General features: G+C 41.6%; 1 protein-coding gene across 1 annotated transcript in view; it reads right to left on the bottom strand.

Moving 5' to 3' along the window:
- Positions 1-13909, bottom strand: part of SOHLH2 (spermatogenesis and oogenesis specific basic helix-loop-helix 2) — a 38796-nt gene extending 24887 nt beyond the window's left edge. Inside the window, exons 1-2 of the mRNA XM_068984352.1 lie at positions 13448-13909; positions 497-711 (exon numbers count right to left, since the gene is read on the bottom strand). Coding sequence (XP_068840453.1) covers positions 497-711; positions 13448-13909 — 677 coding nt within the window. The remainder of the gene's footprint in view (positions 1-496; positions 712-13447) is intronic.
- Between the last annotated feature and the right edge of the window lie 1082 nt (positions 13910-14991).

Raw genomic sequence — 14991 nt, 5'->3', positions numbered from 1 at the left:
ATGGATCTGCTGGATTAAACAAGAGTAATGGAATCGGTATTGACTTGGACTCAGTGGATACAGAGAGCCTCATGGCTCTTTCACATCAGGACATTTCTTGAAAGAGACACCTTCAGCCCACAGCCATCATGACCCAGAGTGGTCATCTGCTTTAGTATCTGCTATAACAATTCATGAACTCTGAAAAGATATGCCATGCTAATGACATCATTATTAAAATGGAGTGCCTATCAAATTAAGGGAAGCATTATATACCAAATAAATTTCTATGACCAATTAATTCTTATACCCTCACCTATTACTTTTGAAGCTAAAATGACAATTCTTATAATAGTATGCCAAACTGGCCGTAGAAACAAAGGCATATATAGAGATTTTGCCCTTGAAAATATCTCTCACCTTAAAAATTAAAGTAGAATAGTATCATCTTCTAAGGATTTTTATAGAAGCAAGTTTTAATAAAAACTATTCTAAAGATATAGAGTCAAGATTTTACCTAATTAATTTGACCACTTCCAGCTCCTCAGCAGTTGGTGGAGAAGTCAGCTTCAGGAAAACCATGTCAAATGTGCAGTCATCCACAAGTGCTGCTGCCTTCTTCACATCACTAATGATGATGGTGACTTTTGCTATATTTGAAAATAATTTCTGTACAGTATCAGCCAGGTAATGAACTGTGACATCGCCCACTAATAAGAGGTCTATATTTGCCTGAAAGAGAAGGAAAAAAAGCAGACACACAATGTCTAGGCATAGAGAACAAGTCACCATGTATGAGAAAATAAATAAAGGTTACAAACAGCCAATGACTGACTATTCAGCTGGACTGAATGGCCAACTATAAGCATACATCAAGGGCAGAAGCTATTCATCTCATGTCCTTAGAACCTAGGTATTGAACAGATTTGAAAGTCATGCTATTTTTAAAAGTTTTGCTTGCAAATACCATTCTACTGTGGTTGTCCTACAAGTCTCTTTCTCATCCTATTAACAACAGATAAGATTCTTTTGGTCCAGTTCTCCAATTGTCCACCCTGCTGGAAAACCTGTTTATTAATGAGAGAACCATGCTGGTGCCTCTTCCACATGATTTATGTGTGTATTTGTGTGTATATATATGTGTGTGTGTGTGCATGTGCACACATAGATATATATATATACATATGTATATACATGTATATATGTACAAAATGTGCTTTTATTTAAGAGTGATTACAATGTACAAGTTTCATATTTGAGAAAGAACTCGCCACAAAATTTTTACTTGAAGATGTTGAATGTCCTGGATGAAAGCATTTATTAGGTGCTTAGCAATTTGTTTCTCTCTTAATACTACTTTCTTGCTTGTTTATACAAGTTTATATGCTTATTTTAAATGATTACTATTTAGAGGACATCTAAATTAAAGTTATTAGTAGAAAACAAAATGTTTTTAGATAGAAAATTAATACTTCATCAAAGGTTCCAGAAAGATAGTTTAGCAAATAGCATGGCCTTTGCAGTCGTGCTGTTGAGAAAATATTATTTTTTTTTCATTTAAAACAGTTTAATTGGAATGTATCATTGATTTTGATGAAACACACATGCCAAAGAACAGAGAAAGATTTAAATCCCCCAATTCTAAGAAATACTCAAACCAAATCCTTTCTTTGAATGGAATATACATGCTATTCAAATTCCAAGATTAGGAATAAAAAATGTTCTTTATTTTCATTTGGGGATATTTTCAAGCACATTTAGTTAGAAAAAATAGAATTTCCATCTTCACCTTTCATTTCTGTGCTTTATTCTATACGGACATTAAATACAACCCAGTTAAAATGTCAAAGAACAGCATTAATGAATAAGCTAAACTTCTCTTAATAGTTCAAATGCCATATATATGTATTATATAAGTATGTATGTATGTAAATTTGGGGGGACTTCATTCTGATGCATTGATCTATTTGCCTATTCCTGGTTAATAGCACACTAATTACTAGCTCTTTATGTTTTATATTTGCTAGAGCATATGGTTGCCTCTTTACTATTTTTCTATTTTGTCCTTAGATATTTTCTCACAATGTTTCTTCCTACAGAATTTTATCATCAGCTTGTCAAGTTCCATAAGGAGTCCTGTTAAAATTTTGATTAAGGTTGGCATTTATTTTTAAGATTAATTAGGGACTATCATTATGGTATTACATCTCCCTATTTAGGAAGTATGACTCAGAGAAATCCGGTCTTATGTTGTTCATTTTTCTTGTTATTGCTCAGTGGCTAAGTCATGTCTGACTCTGCAACCCCATGGACTACAGCACGCCAAGATTTCCGGTCCTTCACCATCTCTCAGTTTCCTCAATCTCATGTTCGTTGAGTCAGTGATGCCATCTAACCATCTCATCTTCTAGGACAGTCTTCTCCTGGATTCAGTCTCTTCCTGCATCAGGGTCTTTTCCAATGAGTCGGCTCATCACATCAGATCATCAAAATATTGGAGCTTCACTTTTCTAGTTATCTTCACATAGATTTTTCAAGTGTCTTCACACATTGATTCCCAGATTTTTCAAGATTTCAGAATCAACGTAAAAGAGATATATTTTCTCACTATACTTCCTGATTGATTATACCTGACAGAGAGAAGCACTATCAAATTCTGTATAAGGAATTTGCTTCAAGTATTTTAAGGTACTCTCCATTTAGTTCCAATATTTTTTAGCTGATTCTTCGATTTCCTTGATAGGTTATCATATAGTTTTTAAAAATGACATCTTTATCCCTGTCTCCAGAATTTATGTCTTTTACTTATTGATCTTAAAGCATGGCTAGGACATTCAAAGGGCTTTCCAGGTGGCTTTCCAGGCGGCAGTGGTAAAGAACCTGCCTGCCAATGCAGGAGACATAAAAGATGTGGGTTTGATCCCTGGATTGGGAAGATCCCCTGGAGGGCATGGCAACCCACTCCAGTATTCTTGCCTGGAGAATCCCATGGACAGAAAAGCCAAGAGGGCTCCAGTCCATAGGATTGCAAAGAGTTGGACACAACTGAAGCGACTTAACACTCACACACAGGACATTCAAAACAACAGTAAATAGCAGTAGTGAACTGAGCATGCTTGTCATGTTCCTGACTTTCTATAATGGGAATATTTCACCACTACTGAAGGTCAATACCCTTTGCCAAGTTAAATAGTTCTCTATTTGGAGGCTAAGAATTTTAAATCGGAAATGGGTGTTAAAATTTATCAACAGCTTTTTCAGTATCAACATGATTGTATTTTTTTCTCCTGTCACCCATTAGTGAATTACATTAATAGATTTCCTAATGTCAAGTCATCATTGAATTACTGGGATAAACCTATGCTTAATGCAAACAGATTCCTTTATTTTATTTTAGATTTTTGCATCTATGTTCATAAGTAAAACTGGATATAATTTTGTTTTATGGTACTGACTTATCTGGCTTGGGTATCAAGGTTATGCCAGCCTTGAAGAAATCGAAAGCTTCAAAACTGTTCCATGGTCTTGAATATTTTATAAAAGAAGAAATTATCACTTTAAAGTTTGAGTAAAACTTGTCTGTGAAATCTCGGCTTGAAGTCACTTTATAAAGTTAAGTTTTAGACTGCCTTTCTTGTTCCTTACTGCTTACTAGTAAAATAAGTGTTATTTTAAACACCTGTATAACAAAGTTATTGTCAGGTGGTTAGTGGTTTTTTTCTTTTTTTAATTTTGGGGGCTATGGACTCATTTCTTGTTTCAGTGCATTGTCATCAGTGGATGTACCCAACATGACTTCTTTTTAGAACTGGTTGGTATTTTCTCTGTGACTTAATATACGATGCTTAATGTTACATGGATAGCAGCGGCAGCAGCAATGTTACATGGATACTTGAAAAAAACTGCATATTTCCGTTGGGCATATAGTCTTTACATAGCTTTCAGATTAAACTTGTTCATTGCTGTCTCATTTACTTTAGGTCTACTTGATTTTTCAGTTTATGAAGCAGATGTATAAATTGTCCCTCTCTAAATATAGTTTGTCAATTCATCGATTTGTCTAACTACAGACTCTGTGTATAACTATGGACTCTGTGTATAACTATGGATTAGGTACATTAAAGTTCCTAATAATGTCATATATTCATACAAATACATAACTGTAATACTTCATATATACTATATAGTGATCTATGTTTATTCAGTATGTATTAACATATAACTATCATATATTGCTAATTATATTGAGAATAAACTATATATAAAATATATCTATTTTTTTAATGCTTTTCATCTGAAATTTTATTTTTTTCTGATACTCAGCAGTTAGTTTTTTGCACCCCTTATTTTGAGGCTTTCCTTATCATTTTGATTTTGTATGAATTTTGCAAGTAACATATATTTGAATTTTTGTTTTTTCCATCAGATGTTTTTTATATATAATTACTAAGTTTTTAATAAGTAATTACATTAATGGCACTAGTTAATGTTACATGGATAGTGTTAAATGGTCTTATTCATTTGTTATCTCAGGTTTTCCATTCACTATAATTTTGTTTCTCTTTCCCCAAGCTTTCTGTTAGGCTGAGCAAATTTTCCTTTTCCCTCCTGTTGCTCCTACAATGTTAAGAGTTAAAACTTCTTATTTATGTTCTTTGGTGGCATTAGGGCTCACAATTCAATGCTAGTTTTCTAATCAAAATACTCTAACAAGTTAGAATCTCTTTATCTCTAAACTCTGAAGATACTGGGTCACTGCCTTCTTGCATCCAGAGTTGCTAATGAAAAGAAAAGGCTGCCTTGTTTTCCTTTTAGTGCTTTCCTCTCATGCTGTGGACTCATTGTTTTCTAGGATGTGTCTGGGTATGGGCCTTACTCAGCTCCCTTGGCACTCAATGGATCTTCAGCTCTAGAAAGTTCCTTCTATTATTTCTTTGGTCATTTCCTCCTGTTGTCTCTGTCCTTAGGAACAGTCTGTTAGATGCTGGGCATCCTAAATTGATCTTTCATGCCTCAGCTTCTGAGAGACTTAAGTTTATTGTTCATATTAGTAGCTCAAGCTTTAGTCCTATTCTAAAGATTTTTACCAGATTTAATGTGAATTGCTCATTTCTAATATTTTTTTCCTTCGATAATTGATCATAGTCTGAAATTTTTAGGATATGATATCCCCTCTAAAGATACAAATTATAAATTTTAAAAGTTTTTCCTACCACCTTTATCACCTATACCTGGAACAGCTGTCTGCCATTCTTGGTTATCCAAACATAAATATGAATCAAAGACTCAGTTGAAACAGTGTGAGCAGTTTTCTCTGAAGGTGGGGTGGTCTGCTTCCCCAGTTACTATATCTTTTAAAGGAACCACCGACTGTGGGCTTGATGTGAGTGGGAGGGATGGTGGAAGAAAGGCTGGACAGCAACGAGACTGGGACTGGCTATTTGTCTAAATAAAGGCGGGCTTTACTCTAAAAACCAAGCACTTTGGTTTTTTTTTCCCCTCCGGGGTAGAGAGAGCTGGCTTTCCTTCCATTCTTGTCAGCTATAGACATCTGGAAACTACCAATACCAGGAGCCCATGACTCAGATAGAGTTCATTTTCTTTAGAAAAAGCAGTGCCTGGGTCTGGCTCTTGGCTTGTAAGCCCCATGTTCTGGCTGTAGTAGGAATGAAGGGGGAGTCCCGAGTAAAGAACTCCAGGGTCCCAGTTGGCCCAGGGTTCTGCAGACGGCTAATTCTTTACCAGGGAAGTGCCCTTGGGCCCATTTCATGTTCCTTTCTGCAAACATTCGGCCTGGACTGTCACTAGAATTGTTTTACCTGGGCTTTATTTCTCTTCTCCATGTCTTTTAAGGTGTGGGGTTTTTTTCTACTTTTGTTTTAGTAGCAATTTGATTCCATCTGCTTTCTAAATTTCAAGCTTTCCTGCAGATTTTTTTTTTTTTTTAATGTTCAGATCCTCTTCAAATCAAGATCCCATTAAGGACAAAGCACTGCATTTGGTTGTTATTAATATATGTCTGAGCCACAGTCAGCTCCCAGTCTTATTTTTGCTGATTATATAGAGCTTCTCCATCTTTGGGTGCAAAGAATACAATCAATCTGATTTTGGTATTGACCATCTGGTGATGTCCATGTGTAGTCTTCTCTTGTGTTGTTGGAAGAGGGTGTTTGCTATGACCAGTGAGTTCTCTTGGCAAAACTCTGTTAGCCTTTTCCCTGCTTCATTCTGTACTCTAAGGCCAAATTTGCCCGTTACTCCAGGTATTTCTTGACTTCCTACTTTTGCATTCCAGTACCCCACAATGAAAAGGACATCTTTTTTGGGTGTTAGTTCTAGAAGGTCTTGTAGGTCTTCATAGAACCGTCCAACTTCAGCTTATTCAGCATTATTACTGTGATATTGAATGGTTTGCCTTGGAAATGAACAGAGGTCATTCTGTCATTTTTGAGATTGTATCCAAGTACTGCATTTTGGACTCTCCTTGTTGACTATGAGGGCTACTCCATTTCTTCTAAGGGATTCTTGCCCACAGTAGTAGATATAATGCTCATCTGAGTTAAATTCATCTATTCCAGTCCATTTTAGTTTGCTGATTCCAAAATGTCAACATTCACTCTTGCCATCTCCTGTTCAACCACTTTCAATTAGCCTTGATTCATGTATCTTACCTGTCCTGGTGACTCAGATGGTGAAGCGTCCGCCTACAATGTGGGAGACCCGGGTTCGATCCCTGGGTAGGGAAGATCCCTGGAGAAGGAAATGGCAACCTACTCCAGTATTCTTGCCTGGAAAATCCCGTAGACAGAGGAGCCTGATAGGCTATAGTCCATGGGGCCGCAAAGAGTCAGACACGACTGAGTGACTTCACTTCACTTCACTTCATGTACCTTACATTCCAGGTTCCTATGCAATACTGTTCTTCACAGCATTGGACTTTACTTCTATCACCAGTCACATCCATAACTGGGTGTTGTTTTTGCTTTGGTTCCATCTCTTCATTCTTTCTGGAGTTTTCCACTGATCTCCAATAGCATATTGGGCACCTACTGACCTGAGGACTTCATTTTTCAGTGTCATTATCTTTTTGCCTTTTCATATTGCTCATGGGGTTCTCAAGGCAAGAATACTGAAGTGGTTTGCCATTCCCTTCTCCAGTGGACCACGTTTTATCAGAACTCTCCACCATGACCCATCCATCTTGGGTGGCCCTACACTGCATGGCTCATAGTTTCACTGAGTTAGACAAGGCTGTGGTCCATGTGATCAGATTGGTTAGTTTTCTGTGATTGTGGTCTTCAGTGTGTCTGCCCTCTGATGGAGAAGGATAAGAGGCTTATGGAAGCTTCTTCTTTTTTTTTTTTTTAATTTAATTTTAAAATCTTTAATTCTTACATGTGTTCCCAAACATGAACCCCCCTCCCACCTCCCTCCCCATAACATCTCTGTGGGTCATCCCCATGCATCAGCCCCAAGCATGCTGTATCCTGCGTCAGACATAGACTGGCGATTCAATTCTTACATGATAGTATACATGATAGAATGCCATTATGGAAGCTTCTTGATGGGAAAGACTGACGAGGGGGAAACTGGGTCTTGTTCTGATGGGTGGGGCCACCCACAGTAAATCTTTAATCCAATTTTCAGCTGAAGGGTGGGTCTGTGTTCCCTCCCAGTTATTTGAAGTGAAGAAGTGAAGTCACTCAGTCTTGTCTCTTTGAGACCTCATGGACTGTAGCCCACCAAGCTCCATGGGATTTTCCAGGCAAGGATACTGGAGTCCGGTTGCCATTTCCTTCTCCAGGGGATCTTCCCAACCCAGGGATCGAAACTGGGTCTCCTGTGTTATTTGACCTGAGGCCAAACTATGGCGGAGGTAATGAAGATAATGGCGACCTCTTTCAAAAGGTCCCATGCAGGCAGTGCTATATACTCAGTGCCCCCAACCCTGCAGCAGGACAGCACCCTCCCACGCTTCCACCAGAGACTCCTGGACACTCACAGACAAGCTTGGGTCAAAATTCTCCAAGCCAGGCTTTAACAGTACATGAACTGTGAACTTCCAGATGTTCAAGCTGGATTTAGAAAAGCCAGAGGAACCAGAGATCAAATTGCCAACATCCATTAGATCATCAAAAAAGTAAGAGAATACCAAAAAAAGGTATACCTCCGCTTTATTGACTACGCCAAAACCTTTGTGTAGATCACAACAAAATGTGGAAAACTCTTCAAGAGATGGGAATACCAGACCACCTGACCTGCCTCCTGAGAAATCTGCATGCAGGTCACGAAGCAACAGTTAAGAAGCAACAGTTAGAACTGGACATGGAACAACAGACTGGTTCCAAATCAGGAAAGGAGTACGTCAAGGATGCATATTGTCACTCTGCTTATTTAACGTATATGCAGGGTACATCATGAGAAATGTCAGGCTGCATGAAGCACAAACTGGATCAAGATTGCCGGGAGAAATATCAATAACCTCAGATATGCAGATGACACCACACTTATGGCAGAAAACAAAGAACTAAAGAGCGTCTTGACGAAAGTGAAAGAAAGTGAAAAAGTTGACTTAAAACTCAACATTCAGAAAACTAAGATCATGGCATCCAGCCCCATCACTCCATGGCAAATAGATGGGGAAACAGTGACAGACTTTTTGTGGCGGGGGGGGGGGGGGGGGGTCCGAAATCACTGCATATGGTGATTGCAGCCATGAAATTAAAAGATGCTTGCTCCTTGGAAGAAAAGTTATGACCAATCTAGACAGCTTATTAAAAAGCAGAGACATTACTTTGCTGACAAAGGTCCATCTCGTCAAAGCTATGGTTTTTCCAGTAGTCATGTATGGATGTGAGAGTTGAACTATAAAGAAAGCAGAGTGCTGAAGAATTGATGCTTTTAAACTGTGGTGTTGGAGAAGACTCTTGAGAGTCCCTTGGACTTCAAGGAGATTGAACCAGTCAGTCCTAAAGGAAATCAGTCCTGAATATTCATTGGAAGGACTGATGCTGAAGGTAAAGCTCCAATCCTTTGGCCACCTGATACAAAGAACTGACTCCTTGGAAAAGGCCCTGATGCTGGGAAAGACTGCAGGCTGGAAGAGAATGGGACAACAGAGGACGAGACGGGTGGATGGCATCACCGACTTGACGGACATGAGTTTGAGCAAGCTCTGGGAGTTGGTGATGGACAGGGAAGACTGCTATGCTGCAGTTCATGGGGTCACAAAGAGTCAGACACTACTGAGCGACTGAACTGAAATGAACTGAATATATGTCTCCATGGACTTCTGATTTAGAATACCACCTCTGCTTTTTTTTGTCTTTTCAATATTTACTTGCTAAAGGTATCAGCACACTGTTAAGCAACTCTTGCCAGGTAGACTGGGGAGGCCGGAATGTCGATAGGTGTGCTTAATTGATCATCATGAGCCAATCCCACTCTCCTGCCCCACTCTATTTTAAACAGAGTAACAATTCATTATTTGATATTAGGCGTTTCAAAGCCTAATATCAACTCATGTCACCAGCTTCATGTCCTCCTACATTCTAAGAAGACAGCATTAACACTCTTAAGTGAATTCTGAAATCTAGAATTTCTACAGTAGAGAGTATCAGGACCCTTTTAGAGTGTTTCCTTTTAATTTTGTCAACATTCTTCATTTCCATTAATACTTGGAGGAAGTGGGACTCTAAGCCACCATGATGCTTTTGAGTGAAGAGTATTTGTGAATCTCCACTGGGACACAGGGTTTCTTTTATACCATTACAATCCCTTGTGAACCAAATGCCAAGCAGTGAAACAATCATTAACAAGGGGTCCTAAAATGAGTAACTAGATTTTCATTTTTCAATTAACCAGGTTAACTGAAGCAACCTATGAATGTCCAAAAGTAACGTGCCTGCTACATATGGGGTGACCATTTAATTTACCTTCCAAACTGACACTCATGAGAACAAAGGGGGTGCTATTAATTATACTAAAAAACACGTATCAACTAGGATGTCCTGGGCTATGAACCACTTGCAGACCTTTCTAGTAGTAAAGTTTCTTTTCTCCTTTAAGACCTCCTGCCACTTTTATTGTATTTGCTTAAATATAGTTGATGTCCAAGTACTCTCACCATTGGTATTTCCTGAGTCCCTACTCCACGGCAGATGCTGTGCTGGGAATTCAAGGTGAACAGACAGACCAGCTCTCTTACATCCTAGGAATCTTTTTTTTCTCTTTTTGCTATTAAGAAAGAATGGCTTTTAATCCTTGCAACACAGGGCAAATAGTGGAAGATCAGTTCTACTAAAGCTGTTACTGATCCTTTAAAAAAAAAATTAGAGTATAACTGCTTTACAATGTTGTGTTAGTTTCTACTGTACAACAACGTGAGTCAGCTGTCTGCACACATATACCCCCTGCCTCTCGGTCCTCCCTCCCACCCCCCACCCCACCCCACTGGAGCACTGAGCTCAGCGCCCTGTGCTGTACAGCAGCTTCCCACTAGCTAGCTATTTCACACATGATAGTGTAAACAAGTCAATGCTACTTTCTCAATTCATCCCATGTTCTACTTCCCTCAGTGTGTCCACAAATGGGTTCTCTGCGACCGCATCTCTATTCCAGCCCTGCAAATAGGTTCATCAGTACCATTTTCCTAGATTTCATATATATGCGGTAATATACAACATATTTTTTTTTAATATCTTGATAGTTTGCAGCAAAGGCTTTCATAGTAGGTATAACAGCATCCATTGCCTTGTTCAGTCACTAACTAGCATCTCTGAGTAATATACCTATGCAGTCCTCATCTGGCCGAGAGGGTAATAATACTTAAATCACAGGATTGTTGTTAAGGAGAAATGTTTGTACAATGCCCTGCAGGTGGTAGTAGTGCCCAATGATCCCAAGTAACACCAAATTTGAGCACATGGAACTCATCAAATCAAGGAGATGGGAAGGGGAGAGTAGAATTAAAAGGAAAATGTGTCTACATCAAGCAGTGAAAATAGCCCTAAACCAAACTGCTGTCTTCATTACTTAAGCCACAGGTAATGCAAGTTAAGTTTTGAACAATGTGTATCAGTTACTAACGTGAACCCTTTCTTGGCTAGCTCTAATGCTTCTCACCGCAATATTCTGCTCAAAGGCTCAGTTCTAAGTTATCTAGAATTCCTCAGCTAGTCTTGTGGAGAAAAGTCAAGAGCGAGGTTTGATGGGCAGAACCCAGGTACTGAGGCAAAACTGAGGAGAGGTAGAAAGAGATTCTGAAAGAGATGAGGAAGCAAAGTACCCCTCATGGGCCCTTCTGTAACTTGTAACAGGACACAGAGGGGCAGGAAATAAACCAGTACTGAGAAGAACCGATTCGCTCTCCTGCCAAAAGCTTCCGTCTCTGCCCTACAAAATCAGCACGTTCCTAAATCAGATCAGAATACTGCCCCACTGTCCCCAGGTAACTCATATTAACTGAAGAGCTTCTAATCAGCTTAAATTTGAATATTTATACAGTTAAAAATATCTTGTTGATGGTGTAATATGAGCACAGGTGATGAGAAGAATCCACTGATAAGAATAAAAGGAAAATGAATAAAACGTTCTCGTATATTCAGCTCTGGAAAACTGCCTTTAGTACCTCTAAGATTTTCACCTGTGAGCATTACAACCTGAACTGATGCTGGGCTTCATTTGGTGAAATTTTTTTTTTCCTATCTGAATTGTTTACTGCACTCCTTTAACAAAAGCAATACATATTCATTGCGGGAGGTTGGAAAATTCAAAGAGAAAATAAAAAGCATTTAATTACAGCACTCAGGGATAAACACCTTGGTGTAGCTCCCTTAAGTGTGGGCAGTTTTTTACAATGCCACACCATCATCACCCACGCTCTTCATCCACTCTGATTACTGAGATCAGGCAGGGCACGCCAGTCTCTGCCATTTTTAAAACACTGGATTTCCATTTGCAATCTGTGGCAGGCTAAACCCTTAATTAGTAACAGCAGGTGCTTAAGTGCTTAAAGCAAATGGCTCCTGCATTTTAGTGAGCTGTTATTTATGTCACTCATCACTGGGAGCAGCGCTGACAATCAGCAGGAACTGGGCGGGCTCATGCCCTGACTAGGGCGCTTGCTGGCCACCAGTTTCCCCAGAAGTCAGGGCTTTAAGCAGCTCTAGCTGGAGAAATCGGAGAAGGCAATGGCAACCCACTCCAGTACTCTTGCCTGGAAAATCCCATGGACGGAATAGCCTGGTAGGCTGCAATCCATGGGGTCGCTAAGAGTCGGGCACGACTGAGCGACTTCACTTTCACTTTTCACTTTCATGCATTGGAGAAGGAAATGGCAACCCACTCCAGTGTTCTTGCCAGGAGAATCCCAGGGACAGATAGTGGGCTGCCATCTATGGGGTCGCACAGAGTCGGACACGACTGAAGCAACTTAGCAGCAGCAGCAGCTGGAGAAATGAGCAAGCTGCTCAAAGGGTGCAGTTGGGGCTTCGGGGTCTCTTAAGGGTGGAAAGCCACAATTATCTATGTACTAACTACTTGGGCATCAGATATTTTATTCAGAATTCCACTGTGTGCAGCTCTGCCGAATCACACTCCCCCAAAATACTGTTTGTCCTGAGTTTAAATCTCTCTTTAGTTGCTAAGTCGTATCCGACTCTTTGCAACCCCATGGACTGTAGCCTGCCAGACAAGAATACTGGAATAGGTTGCCATTTCCTTCTCCAGAGGATCTTCCCGACCCAAGAATCGAACGCTGGTCTTCTGCATTGCAGGCAAATTCTTTACCGACTAGACTACGAGGGAAGCCCGATAGGTGCTTCCATTTTGAAAAAGTTACAGGAACCTCTTAAACACGGTCCACTTCCAAGTGGTAGTAATTCGGTTCAGAAAGCTTGTTCTCAAGGAGTGAAGAGACTGGAGTATGCATAACACTCTCAGGGGTACAAAACTCGACACCGCCCAGGTTTCCCTCTCACATTTATCAAGACGTGAAATAGAAGAGAGTCAACGCCAGATAGCCTTGCTTCCTAGGGTGGGGTGGGGTTTAGCTTATGCTTCCTTCCTGGTGAGCTGCTAATCGCCTTTCATTACTATCGAAAATGAGTCACAAAAATGATTCTGCATTTCTGCCGAGGATATGGTAAATAAGGTGCGCCCCCGGCCCCACCGAGGCCAGGGTAGGGGCAGATTTGTGAATAGGGTGGGAGGATGGTGGGAGGATGTTGGAAAGAGGGCAGCCGTCTTTTCCCACCAATGGCAACGGTCTCGACAGGCGTCAGCTGGTTTGGGGGTCGGGGGCGTGCAAGGACACTCCGGCCACCCCGCCAGTGAGCAAAGTGAAAGAAAAAAGAAGGCACCCGAGTTGTGCAGACTAGAGACCTGAAGATAAACTTTCCCGTATTCAAGATGGTGACTAAAAGTCTCCATATCCAAACTGAAACGTGTTTAATCAACTTTTGTATACAGGATTCAGGTGAAAACATAAAAACTGCCTTTCCCGTTTTATCTGGTCACTAGCCCAAGACGTCTCGCCCTTGGGTCGCCCCACCGGTGGTCCGGGGCCCCGAAAATGAGTGTGATGGGCGAGCGTCGAGAGCTCGAGGGGGTGACTCTGTGACGACAACACGGCCTGGTCCCCTTCCCTCCTCGGGCCTCCGCTCCTGAGGTGACCGAGCGCGTCCTCGACCTCGAGGTGGGCAGGAGCCGGCCGGGTTGCCAGGGAGGCGTCCTGGACTGGCTCGCGCCGCGCAAAGGCCCCCGGGCCGTCCCCGCGACGAGCTCGCCTGCACCCAGCGGGGCTGTACCGCCCGACGGGCCCCACGCCTGCTGACGCGCCGTTATAAACGCAGCTGCCTCCCCTTCCTCCTAAGCCTCTTACCTGCCCTGGGGTTTGGCCGAACTCTGGGCCGGTAATTGAGGCCGCCATGGCCCGTTGCGCACGTGCGAGTCCTGGAGCAGCCTCACCGCGGGAGGAGCTTGGCAGCCAGCCTGCCTCGTCAGCCGCCTGCCCCGCGCCAATGGCTCTGGGCCCCCAGCGGCCGGGCGCCCGCCCCCGGCCCGCCCTTAAAGTGGCCCCGCCGCCCGTCCTGGCTCCAAGTCTCGGCAGGACCAGGTCGGAGTGGGAGGGGTACTTCCGGGAAACCGGGGGGATGGCGATGGGCCGCCCCAAGGTGCCCTGCGGGCCCTCAGGAGAGCCTGTCACTAGGGCAGTCCACCAAAAGTTCCATTCCTTTTCCCCGGAACCTCACACAGCTCAGGCCTGGGGCAAGGACATGTCTAAAAAGTCTTCAGTGTCTTATGGAAATGCTTTCAAGTTTAAATATCAGGAATTAGCAACTGGATTTTTCTTTTTCCAAGACCAAGGGATGGTGGATCCCTATACTATTCCAAGGATAGGGATGGTGAAGACTGACTATGGTGCTTTCTTTCCAAACTGCTGAGAAACGTCCTGTGAGTCAACAACAAATATCATCCTCGTTTCTCAAGCAAGAAATCTCCAGGTGGTGGCTGCTATGAAACCTGCTTTGTTCAGCCTTGCTAGATATTTTATTGAGATCCACTGAGTGCCCCGACCCCTGAGGGATCCTTCCTCTTGTCTTTATCACTGTTATTGGTTTCTTTCATTGCTAAAAAGTTGGGGGTGGGGGGAATGTCACTTTGTATTTGGCTAGACCCGTGATCTTACTTGAACACATAATACACACGTGCTCGACTTGACCCACCACCTCCCATCTCTGGGCAAGCCTATTGTTTCCTGAGCAGATGGTGGAGGGGTTCTGATTTAGATCATGACAGCGAGCAAAAATATAACAGTGGTTGCCCGTGGTTTTCATGCAAAGAAAATGCAGACAAATTTCTGATGGGATCATTCTGCATAATTTTTGGAAGATAGTTTCAATAGATACTAAGAAAGCTGTAAATGGACCATAAAGAAAGCTGAGGACCGAAGAATTGATGCCTTTGAACTGTGGTGTTGGAGGAAACTCTTGAGAGTCCCTTGGACTGCAA

Source organism: Capricornis sumatraensis, chromosome 12, assembly GCF_032405125.1.
Source record: "Capricornis sumatraensis isolate serow.1 chromosome 12, serow.2, whole genome shotgun sequence".
Taxonomy (NCBI): domain Eukaryota; kingdom Metazoa; phylum Chordata; class Mammalia; order Artiodactyla; family Bovidae; genus Capricornis; species Capricornis sumatraensis.
The sequence above is the reverse complement of the archived record's forward strand: the minus strand, read 5'-3'. Positions and strand labels throughout refer to the sequence as shown.